This window comes from Leptidea sinapis, chromosome 6 (genome assembly GCF_905404315.1).
Source record: "Leptidea sinapis chromosome 6, ilLepSina1.1, whole genome shotgun sequence".
Taxonomy (NCBI): Eukaryota; Metazoa; Arthropoda; class Insecta; order Lepidoptera; family Pieridae; genus Leptidea; species Leptidea sinapis.
In genome coordinates this window covers 7,283,518-7,303,048 of record NC_066270.1, presented here as the reverse complement: position 1 = coordinate 7,303,048, position 19,531 = coordinate 7,283,518, and the positions used below count along the sequence as shown (strand labels likewise).

Below are 19,531 nucleotides of genomic sequence, written 5' to 3'. Positions count from 1 at the left end.
TTGTCCAAAAAATATATTTTATTTTAGTAGACAACACAAGGACGCGCGCCCGAGGCCCAGCCTGCCCCGCGCGCTCGTCCGCAACAACACATCGCTATCTACAACGTTCATCCGATTTAATAATTGGAATATTTTATTTAATAATTACAACTTTATTTTATCTGTCCTTATTTTAACGTAAAATATATCAACTAATTTCGTCGTGTATATAACTTGGTGTAAGAACAGCCTTCAGGAATTGAAAAAAAAATGGCGCAATATGCACCTCACAGCACTGTTTCCATTTCTACTCTAGTCCGCTCCCTGAAACAATAAAGTATAACATTATTTATGTTATTCTCAACCTCTCACCGTGGGGCCCAGAGGCGCGGAGAATGTTCAAAATACTATCTTCGCGCCTCAATAAGGCTACTGGAAACCCAAGCGCTGGCAGCTTTTTCGGTCAAAGGATCAGCTTTGCTATCCAACGCGGTAATGCTGCCAGTATTCTTGGTACGCTTCCACGTAATGATAGTTTTAATTTTATGTAGTCATAGTATTGTAAATATAGTTATAAGATTTGTTTTGCTTAAATAATAAATAATATACATCTCAATTTACAATACTATTATTCATATAACAAATTTCTGCAAATCATGTTATTATCAGGACAGTAATTTCCAGAGTTTATTTATTGGGGGTAAAACTAACTTCTTACAAAACCAGAAAGTCCAACGTATCATAGAGCTACACACGTGTAACTTCCAAGTTATGGCAATCGAATTTAAAAACTACGCATTAGTCAGGAGGTGTCTAGATACGTAATCCATGACCAAGTATATTGATGTCTCTTTTATGCACAGTAAGAGATAACATTTAGAATATATTTTGTCTTCTTCGGCTCATAACGATATGTTAATTGTAATAGGTAATTTTGGGGTGGGGATGCTGAAGCAATATGATATATCTAGGTTTCCTGGTGTTTGAAAGAGAATAGACAGTAGTAATCTTCACCCTTTCCTCCTTTTTTATTGTTCTCTTCTCCACAAATCCTTTTATCAACTTCTCATATATCATGGGGGTGCTTGGAATGTAGGTCCTTTAGTTATCCGCCATTTTGTTTTTTAGATTTTTGGACACTTAGCTAATCATTGCATTACCGTCTATGATTAATGCTAAGGCATAACATATTTCAACAAGATCTGTTGAATATTTTTCATCATCCTTTCGACCTTTTTCATTGTTTTTCTTTAAGCTCTTTTATTTAATTCGTGGGGTGCTTGGAATGTAGTTATCTTTTGGTGTCCGCCATTTTGGTTTTTAGATTTTTTGTCTATACTAAACGCTAACGCAAAAATTACAAAATTCTGGTGAAAACAGCTGTTTTAAATTATAATAATATGCTTTGGTTAACCTGGCTCGTAAGTCGTCACAAGAGAGCGGTCTGTCAAGGTCGGGCAGCAGGTCTGCCGGCACTTGTAGGGTGCGCGGGTGCGTAGCGTCGTGGCGACCCGCGGCGTGCAGCGTGGCAGCTGACGCCAGTCTCCGTGGCGGCGCCTGCAGCCCGTGTGCCGCCAGCACCACGGCCAACTGCCGCGAGCGCGCCACCGCTGCGTCACGCTCGTGTTGAGCCCGCCAAATCTGGCAATTAATATTATCACGACTTAATATCAATATCCGGACGACCGAGCCTTGCTTGGATTTTTAAGAATGTACAAAACTTGAACAAAAAAACAAGTAATAGGACATCTGGATTCGAACCGAGGTTTTTAGCTTTCCGGATCACCCAATGTCCCATCTGACCTATTATAGTCTTGTATGTAGTGGCGAAATTTACCTTTGTATTCTAATGTTATTGTAGCTGTTGTAACAAACTTAGTTATATTCTATCAGAAGAGTGTGAATGAGTTTTACAATATAATGTATTTAAGGCCTTACCTGTGCAGCACAGACTGCTGATCGACAATGAGCACGTTTACCCAATCTATATCCATGGTCCGTAGTCGCTTCCATCACGGCATTTTGCATTGACAGTGACTGTCCTAGTGAACAAATATATTTTAGTGTAGTTTTGATAAGAAAATCAAATTTTAGGACTTTATCCATAACATTAAGCTTAAAGCAATATATATTATATTGGTCTCGTGATATCCGGTGGTGGTTTGAGAAAGAAGAAAAGTGTTGATAAATAACTATTACTTCATAGGTCAACTAGGTCAACTAGCACTGGCCAACACTACACGCAAAATGGACCCAATTAAGCGGTCTAATTGCGGAAACAGGAGCCCTTTACCAATACCAATAGGTCAACTAGCTATTACTACATACATAAGTTGCTAGAATATAAACCAAACGTTTCAATGCCTTTCCAGGTCAAAAGTCCCCTGAAAACGTAGGCTCGCTATTAATATTTGATAGGCATATTTTGCCCTGTCTGGGGGCGAAAAAATAATAGAGTAGTTCCAAGCCCAAGGGTATCGTAAGAGGTGACTTAGGGCTTTTAGAAGTGGCCGTGTCACGCTGGTGTCCTATGACGACAGCACGAAAGGGCCGGCCTCGTCCGGAATAAGTACCACTCCCGCACAGAAAACTGGCGTGAAGTACCGGCCTAGCGTCGGTATGTTTCGCAGGATAGTGTTGAGGACCGGAGCTCATCCCACCACCAAAATATGACAGCGGTCCTCAAAGAAATGTTACCCCAGGAGAGTACCGGTTCTGCTGGAGTCAGAGAATCCCTCCCCGAGCATTTTCATCACTGCAACCCACTACACGCCCATCAGGGGAATGCACTCCAATTTAAACGCCGTCCACGCAGATATCTCGACCGAGCGACACAGCATATTTTACTTGCCCCTGGTACAACCTTGAGTATATTTTATCGCATTTATCATATATACGGGGTATGTCTGTCCCTAGGGAGGATATCCGCTATCGCCATCTTGATAATTTTAAGGGTAGGGACCTCTCAACTCTTTTTTTTTATGGACTAGGAGGACAAACGAGCGTACGGGTCACCTGGTGTTAAGTGATCACCGCCGCCCACATTTTTTGCAATACCGGAGGAATCACAAGAGCGTTGCCGGCCTTTAAGGAAGGTGTACGCGCTTTTTTTGAAGGTACTCATGTTGTATCGTCCCGGAAACACCGCACAATGAAGCTCATTCCACAGCTTTGTAGTACGAAGAAAGAAGAAAGCTCCTTGAAAACCGCACTGTGGAGGACCGCCACACACTCTCTGGCTGCGTGAAGATTTTGAGGACCGCGTCCGCATCTATGCGTGTGTCTACAAGCGCAGCACAATGGTAACGCAGAAACGTTATTATTATTATCTCACGAGCTACGTTCAAACGGCAATTGACGACGTATTTGCACAGATCCCCTCCACTGAAATCATAGTCTTGGGTGATTTCAGCGGGCATACTGACGAATGGGTTGGGTTGCGCACGACGCAGGCCGGTCTGTGCATAATTTTGCTTTAGCATTTATTAAATCTTCTTCTGTCGGCACCATCACGATAGTTACCAGCTGGTGTCTGTTGATGATTTCGGAACGTCTGACCTTTGCCTGATTAAATTATGATTAAAACACTCAATCTCTCTTTATTCTCTTTCTCTCGTGCTACATAAGTCGATATTTTAAATATCCTATTAATACGTGTATATAGAATAATATATAGTGTAATATAGAATAATATGTTACTAAACTGGTTATTATAACAATAAACATGTATTGTCATCGTACTTGGTGATTACGGCTTGGAAATTACGTAATAGATTTGTTCAGTCGTTACATAGGTCGATAGACAGGTGAAAATATGAAAATTATAAATCGTGAAAAAATAATTCATATTTACCCATTGAGATGGAAACGAGTGTACAACAAGGATGTAGTTGAGACTTGACAATATGTTCCCGCGCGTAGCGGAAATACAAATGTTCACAGAACAGTATAGCAGCCGCCAATAATATACCAGCCATTAGAAGTAGGAATGCTGATAAAAACTGCTCCAAAGCCAACGGATCTGATGATTTGTGCTCTTGTTTATTGGGCTTACAGGTACCCGTCATCCAGTACCTGTAGAGATATATTAAAATAATTATTACAACGAGTAAAGCTTTGCCCGCATATAAAGCCAAGGACTGCCTCGCCACACATACTCTTCCGTTTCGTTCTACAGCTGTTTTGGCCGTTAGGTATATGATGTTGTCGCAGCCTAAATAGCTTAATGATTGAAAATAATAAATGTTAACTTATTCTTGACCGACTATAATAGGGGTATTTGTTAATGAGATGCCGAGTTGAACAAACATAAAAAAAATCGGTATTTTCAGTTAGATTTCACTTGGGTCATCACCATCTAGAAAGCGCGTACACACACCAACCATCTATGCTGTCTGTATTTTCTTATTAGCCTGTTTTACGGGCCCGGCTTCTTTTTCTGTTGGGCCCTTTCTAGCCTTGAAGATTTTACTCCTGTGATTTTTGTCGTTCCTAGCTCAGTTACTGCATCTTTTAGCTAATTCTTTATCACTGGTTGGTAATGACTACGGTCCTGTGATACGGTGCACTTACCATCGTGCACTAAACGTACAGTATAAAAACCTCTTCATTTAATTTTCATATATTTCAGGTAGGGTTAGTAAATAAATTAATAATAGCAAAAATGCTTGCTGTTCATTAAATGTATTTATACATAGTTATATACCTTCGTAATCGTTCTAGGTCTCCATTCGATCGCAGATCTAGCAATCTTTTGTTGAACATGCCGAGATATTTGGAGTTACGTGTAAACGCTAATCCATATCCAGACATTGCGTACCAAGCCCCTACAGTCAATAATCTGCAGTCCTCGTCCTAAAACAAAAAAATAATTTATATTTTAACTAAAAAGTATATAATATTGTTACCATTTAAACGCTGGGTGTCTATGACCGGTGTTCCTTGTTATGTTGTCAACATAATGGCGGATGGTATAGACAAAAATTGCCGCTTTTTGGATGGATAACGGAAATAGCATGGTGCCATGATGTAAAGTGGCATTGCTTGCCCATAACACTGAAAATAATGTGATCGTAATGCATCACAAAGCGACCTGTGATTATATTACTGTGCACCCTTAGATTTAAGTTAGTATGTCTGATAAGCCTGTAGGTAATTATACCAAAGTTAAGAAATATACAAATATTTTGACGTCTGGCATTCAACTACCACGTTTTTGGCAAAGAACTTCACGCATCGTACAGCCACTTTGTGGAATCCATTACCGGCTGCAGTCTTCCCGATACAACCATCTTTTGCCCCCTGGTTTTGGGGATGTCTATGGGCGGTTGATGTTGTTGCCCTACTGTTGATGGGATGTACGCTAGTTGTCTTGCCCGTTTCCCCTTCTTGTATAATAAAAGTAAAATAATGATTTATTCTATATTTAACTACAGATACTAAAATGTCAAACTAACCTGTGATACAAGATAGTCCAATACGGTACCATCATATATAAAAGCATCTAATTCCCCTGTTAAAATGCTTGTTACCCCTGCACTAACTGTACTTCGATTGTAGCTGAAAATATAATACTTTATCATTTTCTACTTCCAACTAGAGCCAGAATATTCTAGAATACAGATAATTTTTTTATAATATTCTAAGTCAAAAGGGAGTTGAACATTACTAGACAAAGATTTTTCTTATAAAACAATAGTTCTGATTAGAAATTTTGTGTTAATTAAGTATGAATGGCGACCACGTACCGGAAGACGCAGTGTTGGTAGGCCCCCCCCCACAAGATGGACCGAAAAACTGGTCGAGATTGCCGGAATACCGACCGATCGTCTTGGAAATCTTTGGGGGAGGCCTTTGTCCAGCAGTGGACGTCTTCCGGCTGCTGATGATGATGATGATGAACAAGTGTGCATGAATAATTAAACAACATTATATTTGACGTTGTCAATATTAATTAACTTACGAGGCCATGTAGGAGTGAGGCTCAGGGAAATATTTCTTCAGAGTCGCATCAGAATGTGACCAAGGCACCGTTCCAAATTTAAGGGGTGGTTGAAATGCTTTAGGCCGAGCAATCCGTGGGTCATCAATACCACTAAGTTCGTGAAATTCTTCTCTCGTTATCATGAAAGCTGCTAAATTCGCAGTGTAGATCGCAAGAAAGACTACTGCAAACATAGCCCACATGTTTGTCATAAATCGCGCAGTAAATCCACGTGGGGAATCAACATGAACGGATGCCTGAAAATATGTAATTACAGTACTTAACATAGACAAACACGTAAACCAATGAAATATAAAATAACACGCAAAAAAAGATAAATACCTGAAATAATACTGCCCAGACTATCCAATATGTTCGACATAAGGAAAATCTGTTCTGTGCACTAAGCGGTCCAAAAGAGCGATCAAGACCACCTGGTGAAAGCCACTCGAACATGAAAATACAAAATGTTGCCATCTGTATCGCAACGGCTCCCACAAGCATCCAAGAAGCAGTGTCGAATGGTTCAAGAAATGCTGTAGGTGATATGATACCTGTTCTCTTCGCTACTACGATGGCAATACCAGTCTCCATAAAAGGTACGCTAAAGTCCACCACCGCCTCCCTGTCTGAATTTATTACTAACGACGTCAGAACCTACAACGAAAAAATGTATTTAGAGCAAAAATTTTGAAGTGACTTATTGCTTTCTGGGAAATAATGACAACTACCATATCGGTCTTCTTGTTGACGAGCTCTGCTATCAGGCCATTCCATTTTCCGTCTTGAAATGTTCCCCACCGACCATCTTCGACACGTACTAACTCGTATGTAAATCCAAGCTGTTCAGCCAATTGTTGTAACAGGTCTATACAAAATCCGCTGCAGCATTGATATAGCGAACTGTTTCTATGAGCCGCTCCTGCTTCGATTCTGTAATGACAATATTCCAATAAGTTCTCATAATTAAATTATTAGCAAGTAATAATGAAAACTTACCCAACTACCTCCACCTCTGGTGCAATTCTACATATGACACCTCTATCCAAGGAACAGCGACCGCTGACTGGATCAGGGGGTGCTAAATTAATATAGGGCGGCTCTTCCAGAAATGTAATTCTCATGTGAAACTTTTCTGGCACACCTTGAGGTGGAGTGTGCAAGCCTCCTGGCCAAATTATATCTTTGATTGCCAAATGCTCTTTCGGATAAGAATTCCATGTCCCTATTTCTTCCCAAACAAGCTGAAAGAATTAAATGTTGCAAATTAGGGACTTTTTATGAATTATAACTTATCTGCCTCACTTAGAAATCTGAATGTATATGAGTGAGTACCTGATCACCTAAAGTTGGTCTCAAATTCATTATTTTTAATTCAGTTGCTCGCAATTCTCCATCAGGAGTGAATTCGATACTAGGCCTTCCTGTCTCGCTCTCTACACTCACATTACGTAAATGTCTATAAAATCTTTCTCCAGTGGACCATCTTGCTTCACCACTGTCTGCACCGTCACAAGACAGCCTGGTTCCCAAAGGGTAGCGTATGTTTTCAGGTTCCGATACATAAGATTCCACTCCATAAGCAAACACCTTTACGGCAGTGGCAATCTCAGATATGATCGACGAGCTCGATGTGTCAAAATGTACACCTGAATTAAATAAAAATAATAATAAATATTATAAGAAAATGACTACCATTTTCAAATAAGCTATTATTTATTTATCATACCAAGCATTCCAACTGGAAATTTGTTGGGTGGTTGCATGGAACCAAGAACGCTCTGTGTAACGATCCATACAAAACTTTCTCCAGTTAGATGTAGGTCTGCAGCCGTCGAGAGAATTTCAGCTGCTTCTTCCCTTGTTGCATACAAAAGCATCACCCGAGCCTCGCTTGTTACTAACTCATTGAGGTCAGCCGGCTTTTTCACAACCACAGCATTGAGGATGGTAAATTTAAAACGATCCTAGAAATATGTTTTTTGATTTATAATATATGGCGACTTTTAAAGTAGGTTTTTAACATTAGTAGTAGTACCTACTTGTAAGGAACTAACTCTCTCGCGTACTGCTTGAATGAAATCATCATGGCCGGCAATCGCAGATGTTACAACACTAAACTGATGCCACTTGTATCTCTCTAGTATGGACAGCATAGCTGCTGTCTGATGTTCTATGGTGGGAGCGAGTTGAAGTCTTAAAGACGCATGAGAAGCATGCTTTTCCAAACCACTATTATCAGCGTTCCACGCAATAACCTGATAACGAAATAAAATTTATCATGTATTGTCTAGTTACAGAAATAATTTTAACTTTGTCAGCGAAGAAAGTTATTGTGAGTTGAATGCATGCAGATAGATAAAAAGTTTTACCGGTATGCCTAGATATCCGGCTAACTGTAGAAAATATTGTGCAGAGGCAGTAGATCGCCCATATTGTTCATGATTCATAAGATAAAGTATGGCAGACACGTTGACTGCTAAAAATTCTTTACAGAGCGAGTCCAAGATAGCTGAAAGCATTAATTACATGTTAAGATAGGTTTATGTTATTACAGTGCAGATGGTGCAAGTTAAAATAGATAAGAGAAGTCTCGAGCAGCATACAATATTCATGAAACAAATATTAGAAGAGTTCCTAAAGCCTGGATACAGCTTTATGTATAACGTAAGATAATGGAAATACTAAAGTCCAATCTAAGCAAGAAGCACATCATAAAATATTGTGTAGACTATTTGGAAAACATGCTCAAATGTGCACTATATTTTATACAATGCTTATAATTATTTACAATCCTTAACATGATTACATGAAATTAAAACTATCACTTCGAGGAGGTGTACCAAGAATACTGGCAGCATTTTCGCGTTGGATAGCTAAGCAGATCCGTTGACCGAAATAGCTGCAGTAATAGCAGTATTGAGGCGCGGAGAATGCGCGCCTCAGGGCCCACAGGCCAAGTGTCTCGAGTCTCGACTTAGAACGGCACAAAGATGTAATACTCACTGAGACCGACATATTTACGACGTTTGCTGTCTTCGGCAGTGGAAGCAGCAGCCCTAGCAACTGAACTAGCTTGGACATAGGAAGGAGCCAGAGTATCTTTCGGCGCATAAGGAAAATCAGTGTTAATTTCATGCCATCATATCAAGTACAGTAAATATAGGTATATATTATGCGCTGTTTTGCTATGAATAAATGTTATCTATACAATTAAGTTAATTATATAGCCATAAAATAAACACTGTACTATTTTATCTGAGTATTTATTGCGTGTGTGTGAAGTGTAATAAGTACTCAAAACTTACACATCGGGCTTGGTGTCAGGCCTTGCATCGAGAGCGTTATATTGAGCCGCACTTGCGAGAACAGTTTCAATTTTCGCGGCAATTTAGAAAGCGCTGCCTTCTCGGCTCGAGTGTAATCACGTGCGCCAAATGCTTTGTGAGGCACAACGAGAGCGGCGGTGATGACAGAGGGTGCTCGAGGGGCCTGCGGCGGTGGAGTAGTGCGGGGCCGACGGAGACCGTCCACACCGAGTCGGACGCCTCCTCCTCGCGTGCCTTCCCTGCCAGTACCGCCGACCGTGCCGCCGCCGCCAATCTTGATGCCAGCCCCGCGTTCTGCCCCCGCTACCACCAACGCTACCAGCGCGGCCAAAGCCATCAGCGAAATACGCGCCTGCATCGCCACTTTTGATGCTGTAATTAATAAAAAATGTTCATAAAATGAAAACTACTGCCAAACTATGTAAAATTTTTATGGGATCAAATGGCATCTATTGCGCATCAAACTACAGAAGAATTACGTAAATCGTAAATCTCAGGGTAGTCGGCACATCGGTACATCCTTTTATGTCGCTTCGCTTATATCTTCCCAATTCGCAACATCTCACGATGTGGGCATTTAATACTTTTATTAAATAAGTAGGTAATTCTTTCATCAACTAGGTTTGATAGTATTTTCATTATTAACGCGAGGGTTACACATTAAAAAAAAACACTTTTAAAGGATACAACGCGTGTAATTGTAACTGTAATTGTTTTTACATTAGATTTTTGCATACAAATTACATTTATATTATTATTTTAGTTAACCCGACGTTTCAGTTTCAGGAGATCTGGAAAACACGCGTTTTAATCCTTTAATAGTGTTTTTTAAACTAGGTTTTAAATGAATTATTATTTATTAAAAATTATCAAATGCATAATATTACGATAAGAGATTAAAAGTAGCTATTGTAATCATTATAAGTTGTAATAACAAGTTAAATTTAAATCTTAGCTGACGACCCGCAAAATTGTTATCATCGTAGGCTGTGAAGCCATCGACGCAGTTTAATTGACTGTGTCTCTTTGAGAAAACGTATGTGTGAGTGACATTGTGTCCTCAGCACTCCTTAATTCGTTAGAGTATATATTCTTTGTCCTAAATTCAATGGACTTTCATAATTCATTAATATTAGGGCGGGCTTACACGTGCACAGAATGTTTGCTCTTCAAAATTCAACGTATAAAGAATGATGTAAATATGTTTTCGCATTCCTTTAAGGCGACACTAAATGCCAGCGACCTTGAGCGATATGAGTTCACGGCTGCCGGCCCACCATCTATGTAACAAAGCCAATATTTTCAAAATTCTTGGGTGGAAAACAGTTTATATGCTTACAATCCTCGTTATTCACTACTAATCTGAATAAATCAACCTACACAAAAAAGTACAAGCTATAAGAATAACTATTCTGAGAGAAGTACCAAAAAAATGCGTCACGCCATGCCAAAAAACTTGTTTAACTTCAAAGAAAAGTGGTAGTTCAAAAAGGCGCGGCAGTGTTAACTATAACCAACAGCAAGCACTAGCACTACCTACAAATAAGACTTAAGGATATGTGTAACAGGACTAAGTAGTGTTCATAGCTCGAAATGCTATATTTTCACCACAAAACTTGTCTAGAAACACCATGTTTGCGTGTTTTCTAGTTACTCTTCGCCTTAAACTTATAAATTCAAGATAAGACAAATCACAACTCTTACAATTATGTAAGAGTTTTAACATATTAAAGTTAAATCACCATTGATTAATTTTTTGCATGTTTTGTATTTATTAGGTAGGCTAGTTTTTAATAATAGTAAAGGAAATCTACTTATGTCAGATATATTTATTTGTTATTTGATATACCTATAATTAGGTACCCAACGCGGAATTGCTGCCAATATTCTTGGTACACTTCCACGTAATGATAGTTTTAATTGTATGTAGTCATAGTATTGTAAATATAGTTAAGTATAAAATTGTTTTGTTTGAATAATAAATACCAATATACCTATAACCTACCATATATTTTAATAGTAAAATTATATTTATATAGTAAAACTGTTTAAGACATCCCTATGTCCTTTTTAAATTCCCGCTAAGAAATTTGAAAATTTACAAATACTCGGAAAGTTATTAGATTGCCCCGTTTTTCGAAAATCGAGTTTTCATCAGATCTCGTCGATTTAAGGTCCTAGGAAGCTTCCCTGGCTATTCCCGCGATGGTGACCGTCCGTATGTATGTGTATGTGTGTGTATGTATGGATGTATGTAAACCTCTTATAACGGCTCGACCGATTTAGTCGCGGTTGGAGCCGTTTGAAAGGGCTTGACCAAACTTAGAATTTGAATACAATTTGGACCGATTCGGAACGGTAGATCTTAAGAAATCTGAAAAAAACCTAATATATATATATATATATTTCTTGTGTGCGTGTGTCACTGAACTCCTCCTAGACGTCTGGACCGATTTTGAGGATATTTTTGTGTGTTACAGTGAATTTGAGATTGGTGTGTGTCTTCAGGTGGATTCGAGAATGGTTTAGATTCACAATTAAACTACCTCCTAAACAGCTTAACCGATTTTGATGATTTTTTTGTTTGTTTCAGTGAATTTGAGATTGGTTTAGATTCTCAATTCCGTCCACATAATATAATTCTCCTGCTCATGTGTATGTTAGTGAACTCCTCCTAACCGGCTGTACCGATTTTTCAAATTTAAGACGTGTGTACAGGACAACGTCTGTTGGGTACACTAGCTATATATTTATTATAAACCAAACATTATTTGAGGCTTAAGAAACTGCGTCGAATGCCACCACGCCGCGTGAAAATCGGCTCATTTATTCAAAAATATTTGAAAATTGAGAAAATAGTGTTTTATTAAACTATTTAGAGACTTTTGAGCTCTTTGAGCTCAAAAACATAGAACAACTAACTCTTTGAGCTCGAGGAGTTCAAAACAACACAAATTATATTTTTCGTCTTAAGTACAATTTGAAGCGTTTAGGTATGGAATTAGCGGGAAGTTGCAGGGATGGTCTTTAGGGTCAACCGTCTTCCTATTTTTTTTTCTCATTTTATCAATGTCGTGTATGTTGATTTATCTGTATTTGTTTTCAAATAAATAAATATTCGCCTAAGACTTTTTGCACATAATGGCATGTGACTTACAGTGCTCCCATTCAGACTTAGAGCGCTTTTGCACTACATCCGATCCGTACCCGAGAAAAACGACTACTTCGGATCGTGTTTCACGGGTACGGATCGGATTTGGATCGGACGTAGTGTGAAAGCGCTCTTAGACGTGATATATCTAAGTCCCTATTATTTTATCCTCCTAAGTCTTTATTTTATGGAAGAGGAGGACAAACGAGCATACATACGGATCACCTGACGGTATATGATCACCACCGAACACACTTGTAACATCAGAGGATTTTGCCGATAACCGTAGCGTTCTACGTATCACGTATATAATATTAAGGCGAAGGGTTAGCAGAAAACACGCAAACAAGGTTTTACACAAGTTTTGTGGTGAAAAAGTAGCATTTGGAGCTATGAACACTACTTAATCCTGTTACACATATTCTTAAGTCTTATTTGTAGGTTGCTAATGCTTGCTGTTGGTTATAGTTAACACTCCACAGCCTTTTTGAACTACCACTTTTCTTTGCAGTTAAACAAGTTTCTTGGCATGGCATCACGCATTTTTTTAGTACTACTCTCAGAAAAGTTATTCTAATAGCTTGTATTTTTTTGTGTAGGTGAATTTATTCAAATTAGTAATGAATAACAAGGATTTTAAGCATAAAAACTGTTAAAACCTGTTAAATGTTACCTTTTCCACGCAAGAATTTTGAAAAGATTGGCTATGTTACATAGATGGCGGGCCGGCAGCCGTGAGCTCATGTCGCTCAAGGTCGCTGGCGTTTAGTGTCGCCTTAAAATAATGTCTTTAGGAGGCTGTTAAGGCTACCGTGGCGGTGTAGGTAGTGCGTCTTGAATATTTGCTGAAGCATCTATGGATGGTTTCCATGCCATCATTTATTGGGTTCAAATAATAAAGAAATATTGTAAAATGTAAAACGTTTAAGAAGAGCTGCATTGTTAGGGTCAATAAAAGGATTTTTTTCTGGGAAAAATTCAAACTTTTACTGGCATTGCCTTTTCGTTTGACGCCACACAGCTGACGCTAGCTCTACGCCATTGGACCGAGTTCAGGGCGATGACCTTAGTTTACTGGAAGATTAAATAAGTCAGTGGTCCACAAGATTTTTTTAAATATGAAAAAATATATTTATTTAATCAAAACAAATCTTATAACTATATTTACAATACTACGACTACATAAAATTAAAACTATCATTACGTGGAAGCGTACGAAAAGAATACTGGCAGCATTACCGCGTTGGATAGCAAGGCTGATCCGTTGACCGAAACAGCTGCCAGCGCTTGGGTTTCCAGTAGCCTTATTGAGGCGCGAAGATAGTATTTTGAACATTCTCCGCGCCTCTGGGCCCCACGGGCCACGTGTCTCGACACCAAACGGCACAAAGATGTATGACTCACTGAGAACAACATATTTGCGACGCTTGCTGTAATAATAATAAATGAAATGTTCTTTTTACTGTAGCATCTAAGGGGTTTTGATTTTTTATTATATTTTAGTAGTGTCTCCGCGTTCTACTTCATATCCGTGTGAATTATCGTACAGGATTTTGTTACACAGTAAGTAGTTACGTAATAGCAATATTGAAAGTAATGTTTTGTAAGTTCCAATTCCACTTTAAGTACTTACAGGGCTTGAAATTTATCTAAAGCATTATCGGGAATCGTGTCGTTTTTTATGAAGGTTGTAACAAGGAGAGTGTAAGTGTATAATTTACGTAAAGAGTTGGTTTATCAATTTCTTTTATACCTTATTATAATTGTTGGATTTATTATAAGATGGCAAAAATCATCACTAGAAATGATATCACAATATGCGCATGGGTGCGTCCCTGGTATCAATATTAGGTCCCTCATTGTTCCTAGTTTATATTAACAAAGTAAAGTTCTTAGATAAAAATAGAGTAAACAATTTCGACTTTTTCATAACTTGAACAATTTCTTGGTGCTATACAAATATTTTGTTAGTCAAAGCTAACAAAATATTTTATGATGTCTTTACTAAACTGTTCTTATGTTTAGGCATGGTACAAAACTACCATCATTTCAAATTTTAAGACTAGAAAAGCAAGAATTAATAATAGTGAAATTAAAGTAAAATAAATTTATAAATTATAAATTTGAGCAAAAAAACAACCGGCTTCAAAACAATAGCTATAATATGCACTAAAAAGTATAAAAATAATTGCGTATTTTTATACAATCTAATTAATTAATCTAATTCTTGTTATGACTATTGTTATTTTTGGAATCGGTGTCCTACCGCCGCGACCCGCTCTCGCCTCTCGCCTCCTCACGACTCAAGCACATCTCACCTATAACTATGCATGTAGTTACAAACCTATCTTGGATGACACCGACTCCAAAAATTACAATAATCTGAATAAGAATAAGATTAATTAATTAGATTGTATCATCATCATCATCAGCCGGAAAACGTCCACTGCTGGACAAAGGCCTCCCCCAAAAATTTCCACGACGATCGGTCCTGCGCTGCCCTCATCCAACGTATTCCGACGATCTTGAACAGATCGTCGGTCCATCTTGTGGGGGGCCTGCCAACATTGCGTCTTCCGGTACGTGGTCGCCATTCGAGGACTTTAGATTAGATTGTATAAAACGACGCAATTATTTTTATACTTTGGCCGAGTATCGTTAATTTGCTCCTAAGAATTGAAGAGTTCCGTTACTTTGTCATGAATTCCGTGATCAGAACCAAACCAAACTATCTATGAAGTATAACCTGTCCAATAAAAAAGAATCATCGAAATCGGTTGGCGCGATATTGAGTTATTCGTAAATTTATCATCCACTTTGCTATACGTATGTATAGCAAATTTAAGACTTTTATGGTATTCTCATGGATGTCATTGTCAGATCTGATCCAAATTACAATGGGACCAATCGAGAAGCAGCAGCAGCTTTCAAATAAAATAAAATTATGAAAATCAAACAATATAACAAACATAAATAAAAAAAACAAAAAACAGAAAAGAACATACCGACGAATTGAGAACCTCCTCCTTTTTCGAAGTCGGTTAAAAATCACGCTTTAATAGAAAACAAAATTAAATAGTCGATGATAATTTTCAATAAGTCGAAATTAGCAAAGGTGTGATAAACAAAAAAAAAATTTAGTATTTTATTATTGAAAAAAAGTGGGAGGCATTTTAAGATATTTTCAGAATGACTACAGTTTATACACAGAGTTTAAACAAGATCTGTCAATAAAGTAGTTCTAGCAATTTCCATCAAGAAGTCTCTTGTATTATTTTGTAATTTTATTTTGGTTTTCTATTAAACTGTGTTTTTTTATATTTATTTTTTATTCGTTCAGTATTAATTTTTTATTTGGATGGTTTGTAATATTAGATTCTCATAAACAAGGTATTGACAATCCCGTACCGCTGATCCTTTGGATTTAATTAAATATAATCATGTTTCCTAATTTTTATGGGTTTCAGATAGTTTTTTTTTAACCACGTCTTCTCCGGCCGTTTGAAATATTTTTATCAAATAAGTGCACCGTTTGCCGTTTAATAGTCTACTCAGTGTGACACACAGAGTAGAAAGTGGTACCTATTAATATTGTGTTAGTTAGTACCTGACGTTAAACGTTTTTATTATACTTACACATCATAGTTAATTATCAGTAAGTATAAGCATATTATAACAATATACACACCTATACATAAGTATATATTGTAGAGATATATATATATATTTATATAGGACATGTTATGTATATATCTTCCATTGATAGGTATTAGGTGGGACACATTACATACTCTATAGTATGTATATACCTCACTACTAGTGATGTTATCGAGTATCGACGTATCAAATACCTATAAGCGCGGACACCGATGGTGGCAGTGGCAGCGACGGCGGCGCGGCAGTTTCCTTTGATTTATCCACATTAAAACAGAAGGCAGCGGGATGACATAGGGTCGTTATGGGACGGACGATGGCTTGGCTCGGGAGGTCTCTGTGCTCGGCGGCGCGTGTTTACGTAAGCGCCACGCCCCGAGCCACGCGATGGCCGTATGGGGCGCGGCGCACTGTGCGTTATTGCACCCCCGGACGCCGAGCGCCAACTGACGCACCCTTTCCACTTCCCAAGGCTCTGCTCCTCACACCCTCACCGCGCAGTCAGCACAGCGCCTGCGTAACACCCCAACCCCCAACATGAATAATAACATTAAACTTACACTAAGCTAGGATGAACAGACAGGAAAAATCCTCGTAATGTAAGACAGGGCTATAAAGATCATTCTAGTTTATAAGATTAACGTCGATCCGACTGTTCTAATAAATGGAACATAGTTTTTCTTGATTCGCGCTGATTCACCTTCATTTATTTTTTGGGTCTTCGATTCTGTCGTGTTGGACATCTTCACCTGATAAGAAGCACTCTCAAAGCTTTAATGTATTCAGCTCAGCAAATACCTAAGCCATATCTATATATATCTAGACTAAATGATTTTTTAAGTACCTAGGTACATTAACTTCGAAAGAATAAAGTTTTGTTCATTTATTCAAAATAGAATTTCAAATCACTTATTGACCGCTAAAGTCTACCACCCATTCGGAAATATTATATGCCTCAGAAGTCAGATTTTAGAAGGACGGGCGCAGAAAACTCAGCGAGCCTGATAATATTATAATTGTAAACAAATATTAATTTTATATTACAAAGTAGAATAAATACTTTAATCTACAGCAAGCATTAGTATTAACTTATACATCTAAACGTTAAATAATAATTACTAACACGGACGAGTAAAAAAATAAGGACTCCGTGTCACCTTACATAACAGTGAGGCACCAAAACAAGCCGGTAAACGTGTAAATACATAGCCCCACGCATACACTTACACTAATACAAGCCGATCGGCCGCCGTTATGAGATTTGCCATCGTCTGTGATAGATCAGTTTGCCTCGCAATAAAATATTCTAAAAATGCCGTGGAGGGTTGTGAAAAAGTGTAAAAACAATAATATAAAAGTATTTATGGATATATGATTATTTAAGGGAGAAAAAACTGTGTAACTAGTATCCCCCGTAATCGCACACACTAGCATAACGGTGCTTCACTTGCTAATATCACGGCGCGGAGTCCTTCTTTTGTTACTAGTCCGTGATTACTAATAGGTACAAACATATAGGTCAATCTGTTTCATTTTATCTCTCAGGTTAACTTTTTATCAATATCGAATTGATAAAAAGATTGAAATATTCCTTATTGAATTTGTATAGGGAAAGGTGAATGATCATCCTAACCAAATATTTTTTATTTATTTTATATTCCTGAAGGTCTAACAAAGGACCATTTTGTACACCCCTGTATCCAAAATGATCCCTAGGGCGTGGAATCCACTATTCTCAATCCAAGAAATACTATACACGGGAATAAATCTATATATTAGTGACTACGTAACCATTTAACATATTTATTACAAAATAATTACTTACCATTATTATCTATGAATTGCTGCCATCTAATAGGAAGGTGATTTATGCCTTTGTGATAAAACTGTGGTGATCTAGATTCGACAAACTGTGTGAAAGCATTAAGTACTGCCTCCTGAGAAGAAAACTCTTTATCACGTAAAATATGTAAAAATAAAAATATGTATATGTAAAAATTGTCCAAATGACAAAAAAATGGTAGTGTCAAGGTCTGGCGAAAACGAAGGGTGACGAATGGTTTCTAATTGCAGTTCCTGTACAGTTAAAATGGTTTGTCGTACTGTATGAGGTCTCGCGTCATCATGGAGCAAAAATGGTTAAGATCGATTCATGACTCGGGGCTGTTTCACTGCTTGTTTTGCTATCATTGTTCGGAGTTCGGCACAGTAGACATCTGCCGTTATTGCTTCAACAGATCGGACAAAGCTATAAAGGCGTACCTACAAGGCATTTATTTTCTCAAAATTGATTCCTTTAGATGTCATTTCTAATATACTAGACACTACAACCGCTTCAGAAAGAAATGGCGCTCGGAGAGAAAAGAAGCGGCGCAAGAAAATGTATTGGTTATAATATAACCTTATATTATATAATAATGACTAGCTTATGCCCGCGACTTCGTCCGCGGTGATAAAGAGTTTTAGAAATAATAACTTTGGAATTGAAGATTATCTCATGTCCTATTCCAGTTCCGGCTCCCGTTTTCGCTCCCATTCCCAACATATTATATTAATCTTATTTCGAGGAAGATTGCTATGGCAAACTAACCGAGTCGACAGTCAGATAGGCAGACGGACGGACAGCGGAGTCTTAGTAATACTGTCCTGTTTTTGCCCTTTGGGAACGGAACCTTAACAAAAATTGAGGTGGGCACTCCATACCATACATGTAACCAAATGTCAAAAAAATCTATTTAACTCCCTATTTTTATAGCTCAAAAAGAAGTTTCCCCATACACACTTTGCACCCCTATTTAGCTTCTGCCTGCGACTCCGTCCACGTGGGTCTCGTTTAAATATTGTAGCGCCATACAAAACTCCACACCCCCATTTCATCCCCTTAGGGGATGATTTCCGGGATAAAAACTATCCTATTTCCTTCCCCGGGTCTCAAACTATCTCTATACTAAATTTCATCTAAACCTATTCATACAAACTTTGCACCCCTTTTTGGGTGAATATTTTCAAAACGCTGAAAGTCATTTTCTTGTATTGTAATAAGGAGTCCATACGCAAAGTTTCAAGTCTCTTACTTAAAATTTTACTCCATCCCCGGACAAACTTTCAACCCCCTTTTCGGGTGAATTTTTACAAAATGCTGAAATTCATTTTCTTGTATTGTAATAAGGAGTCCATACGCAAAGTTTCAAGTCTCTTACTTATAATTTTACTCCATCCCCATACAAACTTTGCACCCCTTTTAACTCCTTTAGGGGTGAATTTTTTTAAAATGCTGAAATTTATTTTCTTGTATTGTAATAAGGAGTTCAAACGCAAAGTATCAAGTCACTTACTTAAAACTTTCAACCTCCATTTCACCCCTTTTAGGGTGGAATTTTCAAAAATCCCTTCTTAGTGGATACTTGCGTAATGTAAACTACCTGTTGTGAAAAA

The 19,531-nt window shown here is 38.0% G+C and overlaps 1 protein-coding gene across 1 annotated transcript; it reads right to left on the bottom strand.

Annotated features, from left to right (window-relative positions):
- On the bottom strand, positions 1–16,527 carry LOC126964967 (glutamate receptor ionotropic, NMDA 2B). The gene is made up of 16 exons (XM_050808325.1): positions 16,294–16,527; positions 9,271–9,663; positions 8,335–8,474; positions 8,005–8,220; positions 7,692–7,929; positions 7,298–7,611; positions 6,962–7,206; positions 6,694–6,895; positions 6,305–6,619; positions 5,942–6,219; positions 5,436–5,538; positions 4,685–4,833; positions 3,833–4,053; positions 1,918–2,021; positions 1,394–1,620; positions 1–303 (listed from the first exon to the last, which is right to left on the bottom strand). The coding sequence occupies exons 2-16, from the start codon at positions 9,647–9,649 to the stop codon at positions 267–269; spliced, it is 3,168 nt and encodes a 1,055-aa protein (XP_050664282.1). The 5' UTR covers positions 9,650–9,663; positions 16,294–16,527; the 3' UTR covers positions 1–266.
- Positions 16,528–19,531: the final 3,004 nt, after the last annotated feature.

Bases quoted from the DNA above. Each gene is read 5' to 3' on its own strand.
- LOC126964967 (XM_050808325.1), bottom strand. From the start codon at position 9,649: ATGCAGGCGCGTATTTCGCTGATGGCTTTGGCCGCGCTGGTAGCGTTG. The intron at 6,220-6,304 runs GTATTTATCTTT...ACATATTTTCAG, and splicing joins TCTGGGCAGTATTATTTCAG to GCATCCGTTCATGTTGATTC. The intron at 4,054-4,684 runs GTATATAACTAT...ATATCTCTACAG, and splicing joins GACCTAGAACGATTACGAAG to GTACTGGATGACGGGTACCT.